Source organism: Caloenas nicobarica, chromosome 5 (assembly GCF_036013445.1).
Source record: "Caloenas nicobarica isolate bCalNic1 chromosome 5, bCalNic1.hap1, whole genome shotgun sequence".
Classification (NCBI taxonomy): domain Eukaryota; kingdom Metazoa; phylum Chordata; class Aves; order Columbiformes; family Columbidae; genus Caloenas; species Caloenas nicobarica.
In genome coordinates this window covers 61,150,616-61,164,930 of record NC_088249.1, presented here as the reverse complement: position 1 = coordinate 61,164,930, position 14,315 = coordinate 61,150,616, and the positions used below count along the sequence as shown (strand labels likewise).

At 35.4% G+C, this 14,315-nt stretch overlaps 1 protein-coding gene across 1 annotated transcript in view; it reads left to right on the top strand.

Annotated features, from left to right (window-relative positions):
• The window catches only part of ELP4 (elongator acetyltransferase complex subunit 4), a 142,199-nt gene that overhangs the window by 19,270 nt on the left and 108,614 nt on the right, over window positions 1–14,315 (top strand). The window contains exon 4 of the mRNA XM_065636390.1: window positions 10,503–10,634. Within this exon, the coding sequence (XP_065492462.1) occupies window positions 10,503–10,634 (132 nt within the window). The remainder of the gene's footprint in view (window positions 1–10,502; window positions 10,635–14,315) is intronic.

The following is a 14,315-nucleotide window of genomic DNA, read 5'->3' as shown; positions in this document are numbered from 1 at the left end:
GAATAATGTACAATATAAGAAATAATATGGTATACTTGTGTGATTGATCATAAAATAAAACTGAATGCATTGGTACATGGAAAACTGATAATAAAATGACTGAAGGAAACTTTATATCTTAACATTCCATTTTCAGTACCATACCTTTTTAGGTTTAGACTACAAATTATGAAAGGCTGTTATGTGCTCAAGCTTATAAACAAAGAGAAACTAATAAAATATACGTGGTTTTGTCTCGTATCTGTTTCCTCAACTTCACTGTGTCTTCTGGCTATATTTTTTTTATAATTCAGCCTTTTTTTTTTTTTTCAGCAGTAGCCAGCTATTTTGAAGTTGCTTAGAGTGGATGTGTTTGAGAATGGAACATACAAATTTGAGTATATGGTTTTATTTATTACAGAGGAAATCTTAATTTAAACACTGTTACTCTTTTTGCAAGAAACAGCAAGCAAAATGTTTGAATATTTCCTAGAACATCACTATAGCCGAAATTACAACAGGCTTGTATCTACTGCAAGTTAGGCTGGGTACCAAACTGACTTCTGGAAGCCATAAATATACAGTAACTATATAACAACTTATTTCTTTGTGCCCATTCTCCTTGGTAGTGCCAAGTTACGCTTCCAGTCTTAAAAAAAAAAAAAAAAAAAAAAAATCTGTATCTGTGGTGGCTGCATTTCTATATTTCTCACTTTTTCTGCTTCAGATTTGGCACCGAAATTTTAGAACTGCATAAATGCCCATAGAATAATTTCTTTGCCTTTTTTCCTGAGTAATTATTTTATCTAGGCATTTGGGAGGGGAACTGATTCTCACAAGTTTTAATGAGAAAAAAATGGATTATATTTGCCACTTATGAGCTCCTCTTGACAACAAAGAGCACTCTCTGGGAAGTCGCTGTTCCTGTGGAGCCTGTGCAAAGTTTGTCTCAAGAGGAAGACTTACTGGTCATTACACGTGCTGGGAAAGAGAAAACCAGTGTCCCCTGAAGCCCAGCAAATTCCCTGTGGGACCATGGCCAATGTCACCTCAATGACCGTTTTATTGGGAACCTGGAAGCCTGAGGTGGAAGAGTGGAAGGTCCGGAACTGCTTCCTAGAGCTGCATCTGGTCGTCTCCTGTGGAAAAGTTGAAGAACGCTTTGTGAGATTACTGCATTTTTATGGAATTTCTGTTTTCAAGCTGGAATTTTATTACAAGATACTTCTGGAGTCTGTTGGGCTTGCCTTTTGAAGGTTCTCTTATGAGAAAAGAGGGTAAAGAGCACGTCCTTCAAGAAAAAAGCTTTGGCATAGTCTATCAGTTTGCTGCTTATGGTGGGGATGCTTTTCCTACCTCTGCTATAGAGGATAGCTTTCGTAGAAGGAAATTCATTCCCCAGAGCGCTACCCCCAATCGAGTCCTTTGAGGCTCGCCATACTAAGGCACGAAGCAATATTCACCTTGTACATCTGGTGTCATTGTACTTCCAGGTTTGAAAATGAACAATGTGCAAACAGTTTGCTCTCTGGAGAAACTACACAGAAGATTCTCTTCAGTAGCACGGCCCTTAGTGTGCCTACGTATCGCATACGCAGCTTTGCCGTGCTTGCTGGACGTATCCTCAAGTCAAGTCCATCCGGAGAAACCACGCGAAAGGTCTAGGGAACCACAGGGAAAGGTGGACAAGCTGGGAGGTGCAGGTAGAGAACTGTAATGGTTTGTTAAAAATCAATAGGGACAAGATTAAAAAAAACCCTCCAGGAACAAGTTTTTTAAAAATTCCTACCAAGCTGAAAAGATCTCTAAAACAAAAGTGAAAAGTATATGTTAAAAGATGACATTTTGCTTAAGTATGTCATTTGGAAAAGACCGAAAGAATTCTACCTCCAACAAGCTGGTCGTATTGACTGGACCTGAAGAACGGAAAGTACACAATTACTGTTTTCCCACCAAAAAGACGAATGGAAAAAAAATCTAGCAAAACGTACATTTTATTTCCAGGGTTATTAAACAGAAACCAACCAACCAACCAATGAACAACCCACTGAGCTTCAGTGCTGTCCTACTATGTATGCAAACAACCTGTTGAAAGAAAGCACAGCTGTGCACATGGACTTTTTTATTCCAGTAAAGTACATTCAACCATGATGCTTACATTTTTCCTTCATGCATATGACTCCAAAACGTTTTGTCAAAAAGAAGAACGCAAACCTGGAAGAAATGATCGGGCTGGTGACCAGGGCTTTCCGAGCTTCCATTTCCAAGGCGTGCTGTTCTAACTCCTTCCTGTCTCTTTGCTGTCTGATGTTGTGAAGGAAGCTGTGTATGAATGCAAGAGGTATTTTTTTCTGTCATCTGACATTTCTAGATGCTACATAAAGACATTAAAAGCATAACACCTTGAAAGGTAAAATATATATATGCAAGCAGGGCTATATTCCTATTATTCTTTTTTTCCCAATTGTATTTTCAAAATACATGAGCTTATTACACTGGTTCAGCTGCTGCATGCTGTTAAGTGTTATCACTTAATACACAAAAATCCAGTCACAGTTACAGCACTATTGGGTGTTCCTACTACCTTTTACATCTTTCTGAAGTTAAGCGAGAGCCTTGTGGCACAAAGACGAGGGTTGAAGCAAACCCTGGCAACTGTCTTGGAGTTTGAAAGTTCCTTTGAAAAATCTCATTTCTTTAGTGTATAGCTCTTGCTCATCTCTTTGCTTCCTTGCATGTTAGGTAAATGAAATATCTATTTTACGTTTTTCTGTATTAAAATGCATATATTTTAACTATATTGTAATATGATTTTCTGCATTACAAAACTGTCTTATAAACTTAACAGAGAGGTCGTATGGGTGTGAAAGAGGACGCTGGAAAAAAATAATCACTTCTGTTTAAAAAGAATGAAATCCTTTTAAGCAGTACCCACGCTGGGAACTCTCTAAAGTGTAAAGCTTAGTCTTTGTCCAAAGTTCAGACCAATCTACTAAAAGATTTTCTAGAACCAAAGGAAATAAATGTTTGGCTTAAATTTCAGTTTTTCTATCTTAGCTGTTTATTAGGATATTTTCTTTCATGATCTTAGTTATGAAATTATGTTTGTTCCTAAACAGAGATCTTACTTAACCTGTTAAATGTATCATAAAAGTAGTAGTTTAAAAACCAAAAGTGTTTAGGCTTCAGTGTTCAGAAATAACTATTCTACAAATTTGATTGATAACTTTGTAGAATTTATTTTCTCAATGAGAGAACTATTGCTCAAAGTATTCATCCCTTAAAGTGTTCATGAATAATGTTATTATTAAATCTGGTTAGGCCAGCTGCATTATACACTGCAGCAGAGCTTACAGAAATTTGGTCAAAGGCACTCTCATTTTTATTTAGTTACTTCACATTACTTTTTTTTTAGTATGTAGTTCTCTTTTTTGTTTTCTTTATCTTTTACTTACTTAAGCATTCACGAACTGACTCAGAAAAAAAGATAAAATAATAGAAAGTTCATCTAATCTTCTCGTATGCATTCATTTCAGTGTTGGGAAATGAAGCCGTAGTGTGAGGAAGTTACAGCAAAGAGTTCTGTGACTTGACTCTAGGGTTCACTTCTGTGTATGTGAAGTAGAGAATATATTCTCGTGGGTTAAAAAAAAATACCCCTTAGAGAACTTTGAATTATCCTTTTTTATTTCGTAAAGCAGAGGAATATTACTTCCCTTTTCTCTTCACACATTTCTCGTTTATCCTGGTTTGACATCCATTTGGTCCTTTTGAATGTCAGAGAAAAATTTCTGTAGAATTACCTGGAGAGGGAAATAAATTGTTGTACAAGGGCCACTGAAAGGAGAAAAATTCTGTATCCAGTCATTTGTGTTCTTTAACAATAGACCTTGTCTTCACAAGTGTTTACAATCAAAATAGAATCCTCCCCCCTTTTGGGAGCGGGGCCCTTTAAACTGACATTTATATAATACATTAGTGAAAAGAAAATATTTACCCTTCCTGACTTACCATCTGGTGTCCTCTAAATACTAAAAATTAACATAATGAAAAAGAGCCTTAAATTCATGTGAGTTTAAACTATCTAAATATCATCGCAATTAGAGATCAACAGTGAACTGTACTCCCTTTAAGATTTTTTTATTTCACGTTTCTTTGACCATAGCTGTGATGATATTGCATTGCAAAATAGTTGCATAAAACCATGTGAACAACATATTTATTGATACACAAATAGATAATGTTTTAAATTCTTAAGTACTATTAATTATACAGTTATTGAAACCCGTAAGGATCAAAGGATTTTATATAAGAGGGATTTCACATACAGCTTGGATTATGTTGCTAAATAATAGCACAGTAGTACTTCTTTAGCATTGTAAAATAGCTTAGAGAGGAGTATGATGCCTATAGTTGGTGTAATGCATTGGTAATTAAGAGGGTGTGAGGTTAAGCTTCATTAACTGCTGTGGGATTGTATCTTGGATTTTATTATCCCCTAGAGAACATAAGAAGGGAGAGAGGTCAAACTGTTAGAATCTGATTTTGCTTCGTGCATCTGCCAAAACAAGGCAGGCAAGGCAATGTGGCGCAACACAGAAAGACCTGGATTGCCAACAGATATGGTTTGCACATCGTTTCATTGCAAAGATAAAAGATTTATGAATGAAATAAATTCCTTCATGTTTACAATAAAACCTTCATAAGCTTGGTTTGTAGGAAACAAAATTATTTTAATTGCATCGTCATTCAGTATTACTGCTTCAGAAAACCGTATTTTTCCAAACTTATTTTTTATTTTAAAACATAGCAACAAACTTCCTACATCTCACTCCAGACACAAATGCCCCAACCAAACCGCACTTAATAACTTTAGCACTTGTCTGCCTTTTTGTGGATTTATGATGCATAGCAAAGACTTGTATTTCAGTTGACCCCAAGAAATGCTGTATATTTTCTTTTTTTTTTTGCTATTTTAACTAATGCACTGCTACATGCTTTGTTTTTTATGTACCTTATGAGACACTTGTCTTTTTTTAGCCTTGGGAGAATGTAACAGTTCTCAGGAGTTGACACACTGATGCCACAAAATTGTCAGGCCCAAAACTCTTCAAAGCTACATGATGTGGGAGCTGAGATATTTTTAAGCCAAAATAGGTTAGATAGAGATATTACAGGCTGATAAATCAACTCTCCTTTTCTTAGTCTTTTGTTTAAATAACAGTCTTATTTCCACATTCTGGATGAAATTTTGGAACATTTTAATAATCTGTATTCTTCTGAAATTCTGATTTTTTTTTCTAAGAATATGAATTTATTTCATCCTAAATAGGCTCACAATCCCAAATCCTTTTTAAAATCCTGATAATTTTTGCAAAATGTAAGTGCTTTTCATATACGATAGAGAAGTACAGTTCTCACATAATGATTTAATAAGACTGCTGGGAACTAGTGTCTTTGTTTCTCGGTCTGTAATGAACTTTGGGGAAAGGGAGTTGTGCTCTTGAATCTCCCTCACACAGATACTTTGAGGAAAAGCCCGAGCTCAGCCGTCTTTAAATGTGGAAACCACGTCCTCCAGTGCTCTCCCTACGTGTTCTGTGGTAAAGTTTTCATGTCGGTTTAGGCGCAGCTGTGCCAGCAGCAGCCGGTGCTGTGTGGCTGGTTTGGGTGCTGCTCTGCTTTACCTTCTCCAGAACTCTCTCATTTTGCTTTCTGTATTTAAGAACGATCCGAGAAGTAGTGAATGCTTTGTAGTTCTTGGATGCTAATGAAACCTTTCGTGGCACTGAAGTGTATATCCAACCAGCCAGCCTTTATCTTTGAGAATATACCTGTGTTATGACAACTGGGGACTTTTTCTCACTTAGGTGCTCTGTATCACTCAGGCAGGGTCAGGTGTTTAATGAGTTTTTTCCTTAAAACAAAGAATAGTGTTTAATTTGCAGTGTCAGAAGAGGGGGAAAGCCTTTTATTTCGGTTCTAGTTACCATGAAGATAAAAAGAGGTGATGAAGATAAAAAGAAATGTTTGGATCATTGCAATTTCAATATTTTTTATATTGCCCATAAAACAGGTTTATAGAACTACGTTCTGTGTCTGTAATTCTCATCAGTCCCAAGCCTGTTAACCAATGTCAAGCTCTCTCCTTTTCTAAGTGTGTTTATACAAAGATCCAGTTCAAAAATTTTTGAAAATTATGGCCTGGGATATATGAATCAGTACATCCTAAGGAAAAACAACATTAGCAGTCACCTAGCTATTCTGTTTAGTCTTTTCCCAGGCTAATGAATGAATGTGTGTTGGCTTCTAGTCAACATAGACGTCCCTTCAAACAGCAAGCACATGTTTTGCTTCTCTTTCATACAGTTTAGTGTGAATGGGAGGGAAATAAGGGTAAACAGAAGCTGGGGTAATAGTGATAAAGCTAGGATGCAAATCTGGAGGTAAACAATCTTTGTTAGTTCTGTTCATCAGTCTTTATCTAAAATGTGTTCAAATTGCACATAGACTGTGAATAGGATTGGAATTTTTTTCCTGTTTGTGCTTAGGTACATCTTGGAATGCGTTTAACCAAGTCAATATACCAGGTGGAGCTCAAGCAATTGATCTTCAAAATACCAGTCAGCTCCACAGGCAGACTCCCTCTGCCAGCTTGCAGTTGCCTTATGTACAAAGTCTACTAGGAGGCCACGGAGTCCACAACCACCAGATCCAAGAATATGATTCAAGATACCTTTGCTTTAGAGCAAAGGGTTTGTTGGGATTGAAAATTATATGGCCGTGAGGCCTAATAGCCCCAGAAATATTTCAAATTTCAGTGCATCGCGTGAACGTGTTTCTTGCGTAGGGAGAAGCACATGGTACATCTAAGAAACATGTTCTTCAGCTGGGGATGGTAGTTATTAGGTAAATGCATTTGGGAAAAGCAACTGAGGAAATAAAAGTTGTTCTTGGTGTGAGAGTTCTCCAAGTGCTCCTGGTTCCTGCTGTGGGCAGCAAGGGATGGAACAGCACAAGGCAGGTACCGAGTCAGGGCTTTCTCATGTTATTTGTGTGCATTTAGTCACGTTTAAAGAATCATTTCATAAAGTTAGAAGTTTTTTTTATTGAGTCAGAATACAATAAAAATAATAAAATAAAAAGTGAACTATATTGGCCAAAAAAAAAAAAAAAAAAGGCGATTTCAGATGGATACTTAGACAGGTTTTCATCTCTGGCAGCCAAAATGTGTATCAGCTTCAGGTGAAACCATTTTTCCTTGATCTCTTAATCTGCTTCATTCTTAGCAACAGTTAAGGCCCACCACAGTGCCTAATTGTCTTGCACTGATAGTGTCTGTCTCGGATTGTTCTGGACTGAGCTGCTCTGGTGTCAACAGCTGGTATTTGTAATGTCTCCTTCCATGCAGTGCCAGGTAAGAAGGTTTTGTTCTCTGTTTGACTGGAAGGCAGGAACTTTTTTCAGTGTAACATGAGGGTATTTAAGTATTATAGCTTGTACTTTATCAGTAAGACTTGGAGAACCTCTTGCCCCTTGTTGTCTTGAGCACTGTTCTATTTTAGCATAGAATACAGTCTCTGTGTAAAACATACATTGTGTGTGATTATATAAAAGTAAATGTATGTAGCTAAGTCTGCCTCTCTCAAATTTGTCTTTGCCAATAATTATATCATAATAATGAACCAATAGTGTAAGTGACAGGCATTTGCAGTTATTCTAGAGAAGGAAAATATTAAATAGCTTTAAGACAAAATATTGGTGCTGGTTTTGTCTTTACTTACAATAAAGGTGAATGGTAAAATATACCATTTTCAGGATTTCAGCTTTGCGGATGATGCGATAGCTGCCCAGTGATACCAGAGCAGGATGAGGGAGCAACTGGTTGTATCTGTGGTGGGATCTGAAACAGGGGCAAACTCAGGGAGTTTGACAGAAAGCTTCAGCGGTATTTCGTGATCTCTTCCAAACTGTGGCTGGCACCTGTTTTCAGAAAAACAAAGATTACCCACCACTATCAAAAGTTGCAGGGAACCAGTTGATCTTAGTGAATGTCAGGAAGAGATATCTGGAAAAGTTTTGGCCTGCAGAATTATTCCATTACAGAATTCACTTTTTAAATTAAGGTTGATTTTCTTTTTTGTTACTATAACTGAGCGTTATTTTGAGATGGTCACATATCAGCAACTCTTCACTGAAAAAGAAAGACATTTTTAACGTAGCCAGCTTACATCTATGAATAACTGTATTATGAAATTAAGTCTGCATAATAGTTTAACTGTTCAGTAATTTGCTTTCAAAATAACACCTCAATTGGAAAATAAGATTAATTAACTCTTTCTTGTGGACATCTGAGTTAGAAAATTAGAAATTCAAAATAACATCTTTTTTCTTTATTAGAAAAATCCTTTATATAATGCTCCTAGAAGTAAATGGAAATAATTTGTATCTGTATATATGTGAAATGCATTGGCGCGCTTGTCAGCTCATGTTTGTATTTATACTTTCTCAGAACCTTTCAGTGAAATGTTCTGCTTTCATTTTCTTTTATCTGTCAAAAAATCTTTGCTTTTCGTTTAAAAGTTTCCTGGTTTTCTTTCTGGGTAGATATAAAGAAACTTTGACAAAAGTAATTTTTTTTTTTTTTTTTTTTTTACTGAAACATCTGTTATAAACCTGTACATTTAACAAAACCTGTAAATACTACCTTAAAATTATAATATTTGTGTAGCTTTCCTACCCACGAAGCTTATTTTTTATAACCATGGTGATAGGGGTTTATTGTGTACAAGTGTATCTTTTAAACAAGATGTAAGAAATCTGAAAATTTAACTCTGTACATAACCATTCTCATCAAGAGCCTTTACCAGGCTTCATTTGCAAAAAGAAAGTAAATAAATTTATTTGCTCAAAGGTGTGGCTTGCATCTTCAGCTTACCTGCTGAAACACATAGGTACAGTTGTCCTATTTCTGCAACTTCTATTGAAGTAACTGCTTAAAGTTTTTGTAGCTTCTGTTACATTTTATCTTGGAGAGTGTACTGACCAGTCACTGAAAGAGAGATAGAAACAACTGTCCTCAGATTAGGAATGTTTGTTCTCAATTTTGTCAATAATTGTAGATACTAATTTACACTAAAGAAACAAAAATAAAGCATGATGTTCATAAGATTACGTATTGAACTCTACTATATGCAGGTTTTCTGTCCTGTACTCTTTAATACAGAATTAGTTTAATACTAAACCCAAAATGGATTAATTTAAATGTTCGTTGTTTTTTTTCTCTATGTGTCTGTCTACACGTCTGCCTACATAAAACCATGAATGTCATTTAGATGTTTATGATCAGTATCAACTCTGCCTGTGTTCAGTGGTTCATGTGTATCCCGCATGTCAATTGAGATTCTTCTTCTAAAGTTTTAAAATATATTTATTTATTTGGTTGTTTGTTTATTTTTATGGCTTAACACCTAATAGCTTGTAACAGAGACACTGGCCAGCTTTATGTATTTTTAATCCTTGAGACCACATCTCAGTTCTCTCTCAAGAGTCTTTGCTTAATGAAAACTTAGTTTGCAAATAAGTCTTGATCTATTTTAAGCAGATAGAGAGTTCCTTTCACAGGTGGGTGATAAAGTTGGGTTAGAAAACTTGATTGCCCTTCATTCTTCTAGCTGGCGTAGAAGTCCAATGTGTAACTTCCAAATACTGCCCTTGATATCCACCCAGTGCCGTTTACTTTTTCAGCAACGCGACTAAAGTAGAAAGCAGAAAGTTTGTAATCAAACGTTGTTCCTCATCTAGGTCTAAATCAAAGCTGCAGTTCTGTCCTCATGAAACAATTCCATCTACCTCTCTGCAATGCTTTTTGTTTGTTTGTTTTAAAGCCAGAAATGGTTGCATTAGAAACTTATAAAAATTCCAGGATTAAATATTTACCCCTTCCTTTTAGTCCCTTGCTTGTGTTCATGAGGTATCAGTTGTTAGTCGATGTCGTATTCACAGAACAGAAATTCAAACCATCCTGTAACAGTTGTTTTCAGCCTGTGTTTGTAGGCTATTGTGGTCTGTTGAATACTTTTGAAAGATTTACAGAAGCTAACAGAGAAATCAAGCTTATTATCAGATAGGCTTAAATTCATTACAGAGGGAACTTACCTATTCTCAGAAATGAAAGAGTTTAGGTAAACATTTAAAGAAAGATTAAAAAAATAAAGGAATATGGATGCTGCTCAAGATGTGTTGCTTGTGTAAAGTATACGATGTGGTATTTCCCTTCTGCATTCTCTTATATTTGTATAATTCATTTTTCTGATAATAATTAACTTTTTTTCCCATGCTCAGTATTAGTAAGAGCCAGTCTTTCAGAACAGTTCTTTTAATCAAGTTTTGTTACAGATTTTACAACTGTACATTATATTAAGATAAATAACTGTATTAACTAACTTTTGGGGGGGGGGATAAAAATCTGAACTGCCATTTCTACCGTAGATAGCTGAGTTTCTTTCACCTTCCACCTGTAGGAACTTCCAGCCCCTTTGCTTGATGATACCTACAGAAATGAATTGAGAGAAGAAACAACAGCTGTTAAGTCTGAAGAGTTTCAGGATGCTATGAAAATAGCTTGGCGCTACCAAAATTTACCAAAAATGGAGGTAAGCGGCATTTCATACTTTTTTCCTCTTGCAGTCAAAATGAATTTGCAGAGCAAACGCTTTTCAGTAGAATCTGGACACCAGAACTGCTAATGGACGGTGTTACAGGATTACATCCTGAGGGTAAATTTTCATATACCGCTATGTTTTTTGATTATTTGAGATACAGAGAGAAAGGGAATTTGAGAGTTTGCAGGAACTGTAAAACTTACTACAGACAATAATAATTTAAAAGTAAAAGCATTAAAGTGCCATGAGATTTTTCCCTGACCGTTGTTAAATTGAGACAGATTTTATGGAAGTTGGAATAATTTGGTCACTTAGAAACTTTGCCCAAATTCAATTGTAGACAAATTACTTAAGAAGGTTTAATCAACAGTACTTACTAGCTCTCTGTAGTGAAAGTACTGTGTCAAGCAAGCTCTTGACCTGCTTATAACAACTAAAGTAGGCACTTGAGATTGTATCAGCTTCACTGTCACTAGAAGCTCATCACTGTGCAGGGAGAATATAAGAAATAAGCCCAGTGGTCAGTCTTTCAAAATTTGCAGTTGTTAGTGTTTTGTGAATAAAACATCCCCCATGGCTGGTGACTTTCTTATTTAAACCAGTGGCACAATCAATAAAATCACAGCATCTTTCAGTATCCAGACCAAAAAACTTGTTTTGTCTATACATTTTAGCCTACATTTATAAATTCTTGTTTAGATGTAGTCATAACTGCCTAGTAAGTTCAGTTGTATTCTTAAAAAACATAATTGGAATGTGACAAAATGATCTTACAAGGCTTGGCATGTTTGGTTTTCTGTGAAATTGCACAGACATGGCTATATAGTTGTGTCAGAAAAGACTTATATATGGTGACATGCCAAATCAAACAGCCTCCAGGGTAATAATATAATCTCATCAATTTTATTATTGTGGAGCTTGTTGTGCCACTCTGAACCATCCCCAAAATTTGTCTGATTTTAAATCTAGCAGGATTCCTCATACAGTGATATGGAAACAATTGCACGTCATTAACAAATACTGTTTTGATGTTCTAACGGAACAGAAAAACATATAATCCAGTTAGGTGTGCGCTTGTCCTCTATAACTTCATAGAAGTAATCGCTTTGTCCACTAATATAATATTTCTCTACAATACATAATGTACTTGCCCTCGATTATTGAAATTTGATTACGCAAGATAGAATAAAGTGATCAATTTTTCTTGCGGTGTTCCCCTTGTTATAATTGTAGCTTTCTGAAATGGATGCTGATCATTCTGTATAGTTGAGGTACAATATTTTTTATATATATGTTAATTTTCTTAATTAAAATTTGCAAGTAAAAGACTAATTCTTATCTGTCTGTACCTAAAATTCTTCAGGATAATCTAATTAGTGAAAAATAGGTTTGAAATTCATATTTTTCAATATTTTGTAATGCAGGTATCATAAAATTTTGGTTCTGTGCTAAATTAATTTGATTGGTGAATATACTCCATTGAGGAAAAATCAGATGTTGCCTCGCAGCACCCTGGATGTTTAATATACTTAGTACTATCATTTAATTAACAACTTCAGTTGCGATTTGTTGTTTTAACTTTATTTTGGTGGAAAAAAAAAATGAATAAAATTTCGAGGCATATTTTCCAAACTGATTGAACTAATAAACTAGTACATTTTCAAAAACAACTATCAAATAGTTTCAAGTATGAAAGAGAAAAAATAGCTTTGCTTTTAACTAGAACTCTAAACATGTTAGCAGAAAACTTTCCAGTCTGATATCTGGCTTTATATGAAGGAAAAATGCTGAGCAAAAGCTGTCTTTGTGGCATTTTTGGTGCCTAATGTAGTTTTTATTTCTGAGTAATAAAGAGATTTTCATTAATAGTTGAGATATTCCCTTCCCATTTCTTAGACCTTATACAGACTAGGTAGGTAACTCACTTTTGTTGTTAGGCATGGTATTTATATTTGTACTCTTGTATTACAGTTTCTCTTTCCATATTGCATATACCTTGTACATCAGAAAAAGAGAGATGTTTTATAAGAAATCTGTCAGAGTAGCGGGTCTTGTTGTGCTTCATGTGTCTTTGCCAGTTTGTTACTTCCATTTGAACTAGAGATTAATTTCATTTAAACTTTTGAGTATATGGGTCGCCTAGTTTGCAATGCAAGACAGTGTGAAGGGTTTTTTTTCCCTTTTTTCTTTTTTTTTTTTTTTTTTTTTTTTTTGAATGAACTGCTTATGTTCTTGGGGCAATATATAAACTGTCACAGCATGAAATCAATTTTCTGCCTTGATTCATCCTAAATCTGAGATTTCTAGCACATTAGTATTGCAATTAGAAACATTAACAGCAGACGGTAGCATAAAAGCCCGCTCTGCTCACTGACAGTTTAGTGTATTTCTCCTTGTGCAAAACAGGAATCTGGGAAAGAACAGGCTCGAGCCTCCAATGCACTAATAAATTTATCAGATCAAACTTAAGAGGAATGGCAAGTCTCTGCGTCGCGCTCTCCACGGTCGTCGTGCTAAGGCAGATTATTCATGCTTACTTGATTCAGGTAGGCTTTTTGCAAGCTTCCCTGCTAAGCCTGGGAATGCAGTACACTGAGGCCTATTCAGAGGCTTCTGACATAGACCGAGCTTTTATTGCATGGTGTTTTATTATAGCCAAATCCTGGTCTCCACCCAGTTTGTAGGCGCTGTGCTCATTCTTTTGAATCAAGAGAGGTTATCACCTACCTTAATCCATGCGGCAGGGTGGATTAAGGACACCAATGTGCCTCAGGATTCTCAAAGAGGATCCTGGAAACTTCTTGTTTCTTCTTTTTTGCTGTCTTTACTAAACTCTATTGGGCCTCAGTGAGGATTTGCATCTGAAATGGGCAACCTGGAGCTTTCCTCAATGAAGACATCAGATCAAAGTTCAGTTAGTCAAGGCCTTTCTAAAACATTAAGGGGGCTTGGAAGTACACAATAAAAAGATGAGCTCTGGCAGAGATTGCAGTAAAAACATTCTGAGCTGTAATCCGGATAAAGAATAGATTATAGGCCAAAGAACAGCCCCTGTTTAAATTGCTTTCAGAATCCTCATTTTAAATAAAGTTACATTTTACATTAAATATATTTGGATTTTGATAGATTGTTATGTTTTATTGGACTACTTTAAAAATCAGAAGCTGGTAAATAAATTGGAACACTGACTGAGAGAATGTGTTTCGCTCTCTTTTTTTGAGTAAAACTCATCTATCTCTTATGACTAGATATACATGAGCAGTTCTGTGTTTTATTTAATTAAAAACTAATTATTTGTTTTAATGAAAACTTCGTGTTTAGTTTGCTTGTTCTATTGTTTTTGTAGGAAAGAGATTGTATTATTGTTACAATCTATCTTCTCTCATAACTGACCAGGCCTAACATCCATTAATCAAATAATTTAAAAATATTTACTCTAAATCAAATTATTCTAATTAATCTTAACAGTTGAATATTTTTTGGTAAGCTGAAGCATGAAACAAAATCATGGAAATACATAGCATGATTGCTCTCAGAAAGCTAACTATAAATACATGGCCATGTCTGGCATGTTTGTATTCTTTCCTTTTACTGTTATAGTAGTTATTAGCAAGACCAAGGTTTATGAAAACCACGAGCTTTCTGTAATAGTTGGAGCTAAATAGTTTGTTG